General features: G+C 37.3%; 1 protein-coding gene across 1 annotated transcript; it reads left to right on the forward strand.

The window, feature by feature from the left end:
- The first annotated feature begins 1,779 nt into the window (after positions 1–1,779).
- On the forward strand, positions 1,780–13,758 carry LOC104089229 (COP9 signalosome complex subunit 2-like). Its single transcript, XM_009594075.4, has 12 exons — positions 1,780–1,988; positions 2,090–2,182; positions 3,329–3,407; positions 4,360–4,600; positions 4,706–4,780; positions 4,861–4,995; positions 9,510–9,697; positions 12,270–12,338; positions 12,454–12,544; positions 12,643–12,777; positions 13,106–13,218; positions 13,313–13,758. The coding sequence occupies exons 1-12, from the start codon at positions 1,979–1,981 to the stop codon at positions 13,401–13,403; spliced, it is 1,320 nt and encodes a 439-aa protein (XP_009592370.1). The 5' UTR covers positions 1,780–1,978; the 3' UTR covers positions 13,404–13,758.
- The last annotated feature ends 244 nt before the right edge of the window (positions 13,759–14,002 follow it).

Consider the following 14,002-nt stretch of genomic DNA (forward strand, 5'->3'; position numbering starts at 1 on the left):
CTTTTTAGGTAATAGAAAAACATGTGCCCAGTAAGATTGAATTCCAAATAGAACTGACTATATTAACTGTAGTCGACTGCATATGAGAGTAATTTGGCAGTCCAACAGTTAATCCTCCGTGTGATCTTCTCTACTAATGGCCAACACTGAATGACTGATAGCTTTTTAGATGCCAAGGGAACACCAAAATATCTGAAGGGTAGAGTGCCTTCAGAGTAGCCCAGTTCTTGTAGGATATCCTGTTTCAGATTGTTTGAAATAATAGCCAAGTAAATAGAGCTCTTGTCTGCATTTTCTTGAAGGCCAGAGGCATTAGAGAACTTTAGAAAGGTATGCTGCAATAATCTAATAGAGCTTATTTCAGCCTTACAAAACATAAGAAGGTCATATGCAAATCAAATATGTACCACTCCTAGCTTTTTGCTCTAGGATGAAATTTAAGGTCTTTGTTCTTTGCAAACTGTGCAAACTCCCTTCTCTATAGATACTCCATTGCCAGGACAAATAGATAGAGAGACATAGGGTCTCCTTGCCTGATTCCCCTCCTTCCTTTGAAAGGTGTTGTCAATCCACCATTCATGGTAAGAGAGTAAGCCGGTGTTGTAATGCATTCCATTATCCAACTGATAAATTTATGAGGAAAACCAAGCTCTATCAGCATTCTCTCCAAAAAAAACCAATCCAGAGTATCATATGCTTTCCTCAGATCCACCTTCAGTACACATCTCGGGGAAATTCCTTTCCTGTTATAGCCTTTGAACAGTTCTATGTGTGAATAGGATGTTGTGAGGATGCTTCTACCTTCAATGAATGCAGATTGTGATTCACCAATGAGTCCACCAATGACCTTTTTAGTTCTAGCAGTAAGAACATTGGTGATTATCTTATACAAAGTTGTGCAACATGCAATGGGCCTATAATCTTTGACATGGCTTGGGTTTTGCACTTTAGGAATTAAAGTCACAGCAGTACCATTGATTCCTCTGTGCATTTCTCCAGTTGTGAAGAATTGTCTAGTGGCATCACAAATATCATTGCCAACCTCCCAGTGCTTAGTAAAATATTCATTGGGAAATCCGTCCACCCCTGGAGCCTTATCATGGGGCATATCCTTAATAGCATTCAAAATTTCCTCATTTGAAACTTCTTTTATCAATTCATTCTTCTGTCCCACACAGTGCTAAGGTACAACAACAACAACAACAACCCAGTATAATCCTACTAGTGGGGTGTGGGGAGGGTAGTGTGTACGCAGACCTTACCCTTACTCTGGGGTAGAGAGGCTGTTTCCAATAGACCCTCGGCATCCTTCCCTCCAAGAACTCCCCACCTTGCTCTTGGGATGACTCGAACTCACAACCTCTTGGTTGGAAGTGGAGTGTGCTTACCATCACAGTAACCCACCTTGTCAAGGTAAATACTTTATATTGTCCATAAAAAAGTTTCCTTTTTTCAAAAATGTATTTATCCGTAATATTGTGCAAGTTATTGGAAATTTTTTGAAAATGAGTTTTTCAAAAACCAAAAAGTGATTTTGACCACTTTTTCAAAAAAAAATTCCCTCACTCACTAAATTGTAATATTTTTTCAAGTGAAATATATGTCTAAATATTATTTTAAATTTCAAATACTATTTTTCAAATTAACTCTAAATATTATTTTATTTAAAAAATTATAATTTTTATGTCCGGGCGCCTAATAGATAAAAGTTAAGTGAGAATACATATCGTTAAACTATTGATCAATTAATAAATATAAACATATGCAAGTCACATATTTGAATTTGATGTAATGGGATTCTCTTAGAAGTTAGAACTCGGGCCCGAATCGAACAAACCCTTCAGTACGGAACTTTATTTTTTATTTTCCAGTACTGACTTTCGGAACTCAAAAACACGGACGCACAATTCGCTTACTTCACAGTTCAAACTCTCAATTTTCCTTTGTTTCAATTGTCTTCTGTCAGCTGAAATCAGCCATGGGTTCTGGTAATACTCAAAATCACATCAAATTCAATAATTTTCCCGTTAATTTTCTGTATCATATATAAATTTGATCCGATATTTGTGAATATATATGTATGTCGCAGATGCGGATATGGAGGATTACGGATTCGAGTACTCGGACGAGGAGCAGGAAGAGCAAGATGTTGATATCGAGAATCAATACTACAATTCCAAAGGTTTTCAACTTTAATTCTGAGAATTTTTTGTCCAGTTTAAAGCTTTAGGGATTCTTTGTATTGTACAGTACATATTCTTTTTCCCTGGTAATAAATGTAGTTAATAACCAAACAAAATTGAGAATTTTTCTGCAGATTTTATTTGAGTGTTCAATGCTGTAAGTACGATGATAAATTTGATTATTCTCGTGATTTTCGCTGTATTATTCTGCCTTCTGGGTTATGCTCGGGGTTGTCTTTACAACAACTACGCCTCAGTTTCAAACAAGTTGGGTTCGGCTATATGAATCCTCATTGTCCCAGTTTACGCCATTTAAACTCTATCTCATGCCAATATGCAAATACAAATAAAAAGCAAGTATTCGAAGTTTTGAATATTTTCTAATCGTATAAATCTTTGAAAGGTTAAACCGCTCCTAGAGAGTATAAGACCTAACGTAAATGTGTTAGACTTATTACCATTTTTAGAAAAACAAAAGTAAAAATGTTAGGAAAATATTTTCCTCCATGAAATTTTTCATTATTTGGTTACCTTGTATTGGAAAATGTTCTATCTAAGGAGAATGTTTTTGTTTTACAAATATCTTGACTATAATACATATTACTTTGATTAAACCATTACTTACAATACTGTATTGGAAGATAGCGTGTTTCTGTTGGTCATAGAACATATGTTCTGGAATAGCTGGAGAGCGCATCAAAAACTTTTAAAAGAGCTCAATCTCCTGGGCCAGAATATGAGATTTCCATTTTTCCTGTTGAACTATGTTTGTAGTGGTTAGGCCCTTGCTATGGTTGCTAGTGTGAAAGGCGTGCATGTATCATTTGCTTCTTAACTATTGGCTAACAATCACACTGCTTATTTGGATAAGTCAGCCAATATAAAGATTGAGTAACTGCAAAACCAAACTTTATGTAATGGTAATTTGATAAATGCTGCCTTTTAGTATTATTCAGTTGTAAGGTACCTTTTGTGATGCTAACTACCAGGTAACAGTGTTGCCTTTGTATTGTATTGTTATGCATCCTCTTGTAATTTTTGGTAGTGCTGCCTAGAGATATACTTTCTGTTTGTATTGATCCACTTCTGTTTCACTATACTAAACACTGCACTGAAGTAATATTTTGCAATGATGTCATGCATAGGTTTGGTCGAAACTGATCCCGAAGGAGCACTTGAGGGTTTTGCTGAAGTAGTACGTATGGAACCTGAGAAGGCAGAGTGGTAAGGAGTTGAATGTCTAAATTTTGCAGTTATTGCTGGTAACCTTTTCAGCGTGCTGTCTTGGGTGGTGGCTAGATAAAATTATTAACAAGCGTACCATATATTTGTGAGATCAGTTATATTATGGTGTGTGATGATGCCTATGTGCCATTACATATATAGGAAATGGCATCAGGAACGTGCATTCTAATAAAAGTTGCTTTTCTATTATTAACCTGCAAACTGGTGAAGTAAAGTGGAGGGAAACCCGGCCAATCATTAGTATGTGCATTATGGAGATGCTGAAATCTGAGTTAGTTTTTCCCAAGTATCTAACGCTGCATTGATAAAAACTCATTGATTATGCAGCATGCAACTATTAATATGACCTGAAAGTCAAAATCACTTACCTCAGTTTTAAAAAAAGAGGTCAGATTCAAATAGCAGGCCTCTATTTCTTCTTCTTATTTTTTTTACTGACCGAGAAATGCACTATTTTAGGTTTGAAGCTCGTAGGATAATGGGTTTGCCCTCTACCTTTCTTCACTTAAATGCCAAGCTTGGTTCACCAACTAGTATTCGAACTCGTGCCATGTGCCTATCACACAAGCCTGTCTTTCTTCTATCCACTCTTTTTCTCATTTCTGTGTGTATATGACACACCAAATTTTAAATCACTAATGAAGATGGAGTCTCTTTAGTTTATTTTTGAACTGCAGTCTTTTTTATGTTCTCTTCTCTGAATTGGAATTGCAAATTTGCTTAATATCCCTTATCCAAAATTTCTAGTTATAGACTTATAGCTCATGTTTGTAATGCTACAAGGCTGGTTATTGTTTACCCATCCAACTCGTGTAAGACTCTTATCCAGGTCTCATGCCTTATGCTTTTAACTAATGGGTTTCCTAAAGCTTTTAAGAATTTTAGAGCTACAACTTGCTTTTGTATTGTTACCAACTATCATCATTTCCAGGGGATTTAAAGCTTTAAAGCAAACTGTTAAGCTTTACTATAAGCTAGGGAAGTACAAGGAAATGATGGATGCTTATCGAGAAATGCTGACCTACATAAAATCGGCTGTGACACGGAACTATAGTGAGAAGTGTATAAACAGTATTATGGATTTTGTTTCTGGATCAGCTAGTCAGAACTTCAGCCTTCTGCAGGAGTTCTACCAGACAACACTGAAAGCCCTTGAAGAGGCTAAGAATGAGGTCAGAGTGTATTCCTCTTTTGGCATATAGGAGTCAGCTCGCAGGTTTCTCTCGAAGTTCTTGTGTCTTTCATTAAGGTCTCACGACCCACTCTTTCTTTCACAGAGGTTATGGTTCAAGACGAATCTAAAGCTTTGCCAGATTTGGTTTGACATGGGGGAATATGGACGAATGAGCAAGGTATCTTGCTTGCTCAGATTAGTATCTGTAGCTTTTATTTTGCTATGGTTTTCATGAACATAACTTGACAACTTTGTTAGATTCTGAAAGAGCTCCACAAATCTTGTAAGAAAGAAGATGGCACTGATGATCAGAAGAAAGGGACACAATTGTTGGAGGTATATGCAATTGAGATTCAAATGTACACAGAGACAAAAAATAACAAAAAACTGAAGGTATTTTAATACCTTTTTCTTCCCATTTATTGAATAATATACTTGCTTTTGAGCAGAATCAGGCGTCATTTCCTTCATTTTTGGCCAAACTTTTTACAGTCAGTTTCTTTCAATTCAAATGCCAATTTCAGATACTTCTGTATGTTTAAGTTTTCTTGGTTTTTGTGGTCTCTTTTATTTTGAAAGAATGTTACTTCTAGAAGCTCACTCTTTTGTATACAAAAGTACCCCAGAAAAGATAACCAGTACATTCTGAAGGTAGTGATTGAGACTCTTTGAAAGAATGCTAGTCTTTGTAAAACACACATAATTTGCTTTAGTGTTTCTTTTCTTTTCCCGGATTAGTAAAAATCTATTAAATTCCTCCAAGAAATATTAGGAAATGAATTATAGATGTTTCTGTCATTGTTTGAAGTATCTAGCAGTATGGAATTCTTCACCTTCCTAGTTGAACTTCAACAACAACAACAACAACAACGACCCAGTAAAATCCCACTAGTGGGGTCTGGGGAGGGTAGTGTGTACGCAGATCTTACCTCTACCCCGAGGGAGTAGAGACGCTATTTCCGAAAGCCCCTCGGCTCAAGAAGACGAAAAGAGACAATATCAGTACCACCAACAGAAATCATAGGAAAAATAACAATATCATGAAAACAAGAAGATAGGTGCAAAGCAAAAGCGATAGCCAATAAATAGACCCGGCACTATGAGAAACGAAAGAGTAGCAAGACACAACATTGCCACTAGCTGTCTCAGACACAAACCCTACCAGACTAGCCTCACAAAGGTACGAAGTAAGGAAAGATTCAACTACCTCCTAACCTACAACCCTAATACTTGACCTCCACAGCTTCCTATCAAGGGCCATGTCCTCGGGAATCTGAAGCCTCGCCATGTCTTGCCTGATCACTTCTCCCCAATACTTCTTAGGCCGCCCTCTACCTCTTTTCGTGCCCTCCAAAGTTAGCTGCTCACATCTCCTTACCAGAGCATCTGGGCTTCTCCTCTGTACGTGCTCGAACCATCTGAGCCTCGCTTTCCGCATTTTTTCATCAATAGGAGCCACACCCACCTTCTCCCGAATATCATCATTCCTAATCTTATCCATCCTAGTGTGCCCGTACATCCACCTCAACATCCTCATTTTTGCTACTTTCATCTTCTGGATATGTGAGTTCTTAACATGCCAACACTCAGCCCCATACATCATGGCCGGTCTAACCACCGCTTTATAAAACTTACCTTTGAGTATCGGTGGCACATTCTTGTCACATAGGACTCCAGATGCTAACATCCACTTCATCCACCCCACCCGGATAATCGACCCAAGGTACTGAAACCTATGTTGCGCGGACTCTCTAAAAATATTGCCACACCCGTGTCGGATCCTCCAAAAATGCACTACTTTTGGAGGATCCGACGCGCACCCGACACCATTTTTGCAGAGTCCGAGCAACATAGCTTGAAACTGCCTCTAATTGGGATGACCTGTGATTCTCACATCCGCGCCCACTTCCCTCGGCTCAACGCTGAACTTACACTCCATGTATTCCGTCTTCGTCCTGCTCAGCTTGACACCCTTAGAGCCTGTCTCCAAACCTCCAGACTTTCGTTAACACCGGCTCGCGACTCATCAATCAAAACTATGTCATCAACGAATAGCATACACCATGGCACCTCCCCATGAATATGGTGTGTTAATGCGTCCATCACCAGGGCAAATTATTGAACTTCATTCTGTTAAAATCTGCTCTCTGGTTTCTTTCTGTATTTCCTCGATCCTTTGCCGGTTTGTTGATAAGGCGCATGTGCCCTGGTGATAAATGGAGTTATAGCGGAACCGGTAGGATGCTGATTGTAGAATAGCCAGGAACCGCTCATAGGAAAAGGGTTAAACAGCTGTAATCAATCATATACCTACACAGGCAGAATGGCAGTGAGGTATCAGGGGATTAGGCAGCTTATTCTTCTTGTCATTCAGAGATGTTTACTTTGCTTCTAACAATGGTTTTGGTAGAGCAGTCTATTTAGATGAGATCCTTAACTTGAACGCAGAAGTTGTCAATCGTTCATAAATCATGATATTTACATTTACGTTTATTGAAGCTTTTCTATCCATTTCTAGGCTGGTGTAGGTTTAGAAGGATTCTTTTGATAAGTGTGAGAAATCTTGAGGGGAAGAAAGAGAGTCATTTTGTCTTTTCTCTAACTTGGTGCTAACTTGATTGGCAATTTACTTTACGCATTTGGGTTACAAGAGTTATCTATTTATAGATGTGAATGTAGGGTAGAAAATTAAGATTATATGCATTATTTACTGAAGGATTGAGTGTGAGTTATTTGTTGAACCGCTTGATTACATTTATGATAGCAATGAATTTATTACAAAGTTTTACTATATTTGTTATTGCGGAGCCAAACTTGACTTTGACAATGGTGAGTTTATTGCACCTCCTAGCTGAATTAGTTGCTTTCTTCTCAACACGTTTCCTCAAACTTAGGATGGTGAAACAACTTTGGTTTTCAAATCAATTGGAGAATCAAGTTGAGTGTGCTGAAAAGATTACTCTTTAGTAACGTGGCAATGGCCGAACAGTTTTATGCCATACTTGGCGGTAATTAAACGTTGACTGGTAGCGATGATAAATGCACTGTTACATTATCTTGTATTCAGATACAATCTTTAAACTCAATGTGGTGAAACAACTTATGTTTGCAAATAAAAAGCTGTAAAATCAAGTTTGATATGTTGAAAAAGTTAATGCTTAGTAATGTGGCCTTGATGACTGGATAAGTGCATAGTGGCATGTCACTTAATGGAGACCTGGTGTTAGCTACTCATTGATTAGAAAGATGTCTCTACACGACGACATTGACATGTTAGCACTGAATATTGACACGAATAGTGACACATGTCCCTTTAAAAACGACTAGAATAATGACTTGAAAAGGTTAGAACAGTCACTGGAGCAGTCGAGAAAGAGGCGAAATTAACTTATTTTATTCTAACTTGATATGAATGAGCTACAAGAAACACCTATATACAGGTATTATTTATGAAAATATCATAAAATTACAGAGATTGTGTCAAGACAATAAAAGATTGAGCATGATTCATTTGTTACGCTGTTTTAGTATATTAATTATGATAGTTGGGCATTCTTGCACAATTAAACTGCATTTATTACGACAACCTTGATTTTCCGGTAATGCATTAATTGCACCATTGAACTATATTATCTTACTCCCTTCGGTCCTTTTTATTTGGTCCAAAAATCAAGAAAGTATTATTTTTTCTAAGTTACCTTGCTAATAAATGATCTAAACCATTTTCTAAAAAGTCCTTACAATTTCCTATGAGTAAATTTGAGAAGAGATAAAGGTTAATTTAGTCAATAACATTCTTAATTAATGTTCCAAAGTAGATTTCTTAATAGGTGTGCAAAAGGCTAAACAATCAAATAAAAAGGACAGGAGGGAGTATATTTTCAACATTAAATCAAGGTCGGTCATAATAATAAATATAATCAAGTAGTGCAACAAATGCTTTACTATCGTATTTAATATAGTCCATCAGTGCAACAAGTACAATGTCTCAATAAAAAAATCAATATTTTGGACCAAATAAAAAATGCTAAAAGATCAATAAAAAGGACCGGAGGAAGTATTAAGTTAGAGAGAAGACAACTTCTCTTCATCTCTTCCCGAAAAGATTTATAACATGGTATCAAAGAGACCTTATAATTGTAGTAGTCGTAAATTACTTCTGCTCTTTCGGTAGGGAATGTCCGGTCAAAGTTGCTAAAATAGGATTTGATCAAATCTATTTCTACCCGAAATCTCACTATTTAGGCGTTATCTACTACTCAGATGTGATCAAATATGAGTGAGGTAATATTTTCACGTTGAAAATAATGAGCCATAATATTTTAAGAATGCTTCCTGTATAAGGGTCTTCTTTGGCCTCATTCCAATAAATGAGACGGTCAAAAAGTTGTAGACAAATAGTAAAAAAGCCATAACTTTTTGATCGCACTATTTATTGGAATGGGGCCAAAAAATGACCCCTCTACGGGAAATCATTCATATTTTAAATTTCTGATATTTTAAGTGGGGCCACAGAAGACCCTGATGTGTTTATAACTTTATATCCATGCGGATTATATATCTGTATTATGACCATAATTTCTTAACCTTCTGGTATTTATTCTGGCATTAATATCTTGAAAACATCTATCCAGTCGTATTAACTATTACATTACAGAGGATGCATGCTTGCTTTAAAACTTGCTTGACATTTCATTTTCCTTAATTTATATCTTTTTGAGGTCTATGTTGCTCGGAGCTTCCAAAATGCCAACGCACCCATGTCGGATCCTCTAAAAATGCATAACTTTCTTTTGGAGGACCCGAGCGCATCCGTCGTCTTTTTGGAGGATCCTAGCAACATAGCTTGAACTGATAAGCTGCCGTTTTCAATCCCTAATTCATGCATAATATGAGTATAATCCCAGGAACTGTACAACAAAGCACTTTCAGTCAAGTCAGCAATCCCTCATCCAAGAATAATGGGAATCATTCGCGAATGTGGAGGTAAAATGCATATGGCGGAGAGAAAGTGGGCAGAGGCAGCTACAGACTTCTTTGAAGCTTTCAAGAACTATGATGAAGCTGGGAATCATAGGCGTATCCAGTGCCTAAAGTATGTGTGCTGTACTTCCTGTTTGTGCTTCATATGCGTAGGTTGTGTGTGCATTTATTTGCTTCCTTTGGCATTTCCACTTTCGTCTTGCTAAGGACACAAGAGAAAAATAAAACTACAACGAAATTGAAATTATTAATGTAGTCTTTGGCTGCTAGTTCCTGGACGTCTGTATTACTGATTGCTACAAGCTGTAGCTCGTGGTTGCTGCATTAAAGAACATAGGAGATCATGTGTTGAAAAAGCATGATCAAAGTAGTTTGTCTTGGAATAATCATTATCTAACAAAATTAATTGTACTCCTATTGAAGCAATAGTAGAAAGTTTTTCCACAAGTACTTGTCAAATAACAAAAAGAAGTTTTTCACTAACCATTAACTATGTGTTCAAGCTTTTGGATTGTTACTTAATCACTAACCATTACTTTTGTAATGTGCTTGACATGGAATTAATGGCCTTTTAAACTGAATGTTTTACCCTATATTTGATAAACTTAAATCATGTAGTCGAACCATTGCTCGCATTTCTTGCCGCTATGTTTGGTGCAATAGAGTGAAGTCACTGATCTTACTTCTCTCTGTGATGTTTTAACATCGACCTCTGGTGGTTTGGCTTAACATGACACAACAAACAACTACAAAGCCTCAATCTAAGCTAGTTGGGGTTGGCATATGAATCCTCACTATCCATTTTGCTTCGAGTAGACCCGTCTCCTTTGAGCATTTAATGAATTTGGTTCTCTAACCTTAGAAGTTCTCTACGTTTTCTACTGACATACAAATTTTCCAACAAGATTTTATAGACTCCTAGCAAATGTTGGACTAATGTAGGTGTGCCAACAAGACTAAGGGTTAATCTCAACTAGTGCTATCACCTATACGGATCTGTTCTCTTCTATTGTTTTCTACTTTCCGCGACGAGGAAAATTTGCTTCCTTCCCCCCTTCAAATTTGGGAGGGTTGCATCTCGGCTTTTTCTTCCTTTTATTTCCTAACCAAGTGAAGGGAATAGTTTTCAGTACTCGTCTTTTACTTTTGTCCCTACCACTCTTATCGTCAAGCCACTCAAAATAGTGTCAAATGTTTCCATATTTTTGCTCCTCAAGCTTGTAGCTTCTTATCCTGAAAGAGAGGCAGTGTACCTCATGTACCTCGTGATGCAGTTGGTTGGATGAAATATATTGAAGTGTGCTCAGATGATATGCATGTGACTGAAACAGGGTGTTGTATACCTGCAGTATATATGGGAAAACGGACATTTCTGTACCAAATTAAACTGTTGCAACTGCTTTGCATATGTAATTGTGCTGTATCCTAGGCCTTAATCAGGACGTCAAATTGAGGATCTTACCTATTTAATGATGCCTCAAATCATTCTCAAAATGCTAGATTTAAAGACATAAAGACATTAGGTAGTACTTTAGAACTAGAATTGAAGGAAGTTCGTTAAAGAGTTCAATGCAAACTTGCAAACGCACACAACACTTAAATTATGACAGGATGCATCTGTCTACTACTTGGAGAAAATTTGCTAATGTTCTCTGAGGTACCAATTTTCTGTTATTTATCTCCTGCACCTTTCATGGTTGATTAAATACTCACTAAGGCTATGATGAAGATTCGAGATGTGTCTGTTGTGGAGGGAGGATTGTATTGATAATCATTAGACATTGGTGGCCACTGGCATAGGTGATTGGAAGTAAACGAATCTTTTGCTTCTCTTGGTATGGGATGCATTATTGGCTTCATAAATTGGAGGTGATTAAGATTAAGGTTCCAGGTTATGCCTTTTCATGTAGGACATTCCAAGTGTTGAAGTTGCCAAACAGTTTACTGCTAAGTTGTTTATGTGGAGAGGAGGTGCTGTTTAATCTGGAGGGAAACAGAAATAAGTTGTTTTTTCAATTACATTTTATAAAAGGTTCTTGGAGGGGAGCCTTGGCGTAGCTGGTAAAGTTGCTGCCATGTGACCTGGAAGTCACGGGTTCAAGCCGTGGAAACAGCCTCTTGTAGAAATGCAGGGTAAGGCTGCGTACAATAGACCCTTTGTGGTCCGGCCCTTCCTCAAGAGTTCCCGTTTCCGTGTTCAGTCCCAGTATTCTCGCACTTGTTGCTTGGTATGTGAAATAATCAATGTGACGACGTGCTTTTTGTAACTAATAGCAGATTTCTGCACTTGTTTTGGTGGTTAGATTAGACTCGATCTACCATCACACACATATATATATATATATATATATATATAAAGAAAAATTGATAAGGTTAAGACTGTCTCTGATGTTTCTAACTCTTCACTCTGAATCCATTTCTTGATATAGCCTCAGATGTGGTTCTCTCTATGTTTTCGCTGAATGGATGCTTTTGCATGTTTTAGAAATTTAGAGTTTTGTTAATTGCATATAAATATGGGTTAAAGTTGTTCCATGTCAATTGCTGTAATGCGGTGCTAGGTGATTGTTTTGAACATTCACCTTCCATCAGAAGATTACAGTATGTGGATTCCATTTCTGTCTTAACCATTGCAAACCTCTGCTTTGCCTAATGTCACACTATGTTTGGTTCCTTTCACTTAGGTACTTGGTTCTGGCAAATATGCTGATGGAGTCTGAAGTTAACCCTTTTGATGGTCAAGAAGCTAAACCGTGAGTATGCTGAGATAAGTTTTTGTTTGCGAGATTCAACATCAGTATTTTGTCATTCTTGTGACTGGACTATGGCTGCATTGTGTCAGTACATGATTGTGTTTATATTTTTCAGTTACAAAAATGACCCTGAGATATTGGCAATGACAAACCTTATCGCAGCATATCAACGAAATGAGATCTTGGAGTTCGAGAAAATTCTTAAGGTACCTTCCTGTAAATTTCAAAATTGCCTGTTGGCCCAACAGTCTGTAGTTGGTTTCTTGTTATCATTTTGAATGTGCTTTTCTCGACATTTTAACAGAGTAACAGACGGACAATAATGGATGACCCATTCATTCGGAATTACATTGAAGATCTTTTGAGGAATGTCAGAACCCAGGTTTTACTGAAGCTCATCAAGCCTTACACAAGAATCCGGATTCCCTTCATATCCAAGGTGATAAGTTATCACAGTCTTCTTTCTTGCTAGGGCATTCTTCCTTTTTCCCTTTCTCAGCTTTTCCATAGTGAACCTCTTATCTATCGTATTCTGTCTTATTCATTGCCTCATGCGAGGAGGCAGAGCATGAGGGATTAAGTTTTATCAGCTATCTGTGTTAGTGATGGCATAAAACACTACTAATTACATGTTCATATTTGGAAGATACATGCATACTCCCTACAGTGAACTGAGCTACTCTCGTAGTTTATCGCATTATTCAGTTACTAATCCACTCGATGCACTGCACTTTCAAGTTGGTTCTCTCATATTAATTGACCTGCAGGAGCTGAATGTGCCAGAAAAAGACGTTGAGGACTTGTTGGTCTCCCTAATCTTGGATAACCGGATTGATGGCCACATTGATCAAGTGAACCGGCTGCTAGAGCGTGGCGACAGGTCAATTAATAACCTTGATGTGCCATTATTAATTTACTTATTGCGACCTAAGTTCACTTCTAACGTGTTTTACACGATGTATTCGTGCACGCAGATCAAAAGGGATGAAGAAGTATACTGCCATAGATAAATGGAACACACAACTAAGGTCTCTCTACCAAACTGTTGGCAACAGAGTATGTTGAGGATATCCCATCTAAAAGAAGTGGTTATACTGTTGACTTACCATACGATGAAAAGAAGAGAGGACTCCAAGCTTAAGGTTTATGATTCCCAAAAATAGAAATTTAGGTCTCCAATAGTTATATGATTCCCCTTTTTTCTCCTTGTGTACTGCCCCCCCCCCCCCTTTATTCACAGAGGACATTTCAGTTGCCTGATATGAGCAGGATAAAGTTAGGTAAAAAATTATCCTGCATTAGGTAGTAAATAGCACTGTGGTTTGGAGTGTGCATTGGGTAATTTATTTGCCCAATTTCTGGACGTTCAAGTTTACATATGGAACTTGATTAAGTTATAGTAATTTGGTGGTCATTTTAATGTGACGTTTATTTTGAAGAATAAAATTAATGTGTTTGAAAAAACTTGGGGGCGGACATTCTGATTTCTGGTAAAAAAAGTTAAATAGAATACCTTTTTGTAGACCTTATTCAAATAATGAAGTTAAATCTGATTGCGTACAATGACTATTATTCTTTTTCTTTATTGTCTCAATAGTCTCCTATGCTCTCTAAAATTTAGGAATTATTTCAAATGGATCATCGGAGAAGAAAGTCATTTTCCC

This window comes from Nicotiana tomentosiformis, chromosome 1 (genome assembly GCF_000390325.3).
Source record: "Nicotiana tomentosiformis chromosome 1, ASM39032v3, whole genome shotgun sequence".
Taxonomy (NCBI): domain Eukaryota; kingdom Viridiplantae; phylum Streptophyta; class Magnoliopsida; order Solanales; family Solanaceae; genus Nicotiana; species Nicotiana tomentosiformis.

Excerpts from the sequence above, each read along its gene's own strand:
- LOC104089229 (XM_009594075.4), top strand. Across the intron at positions 4,781-4,860 it reads AATATGGACGAATGAGCAAG|ATTCTGAAAGAGCTCCACAA; the intron begins GTATCTTGCTTG and ends CAACTTTGTTAG. Across the intron at positions 12,545-12,642 it reads AGTTCGAGAAAATTCTTAAG|AGTAACAGACGGACAATAAT; the intron begins GTACCTTCCTGT and ends ACATTTTAACAG.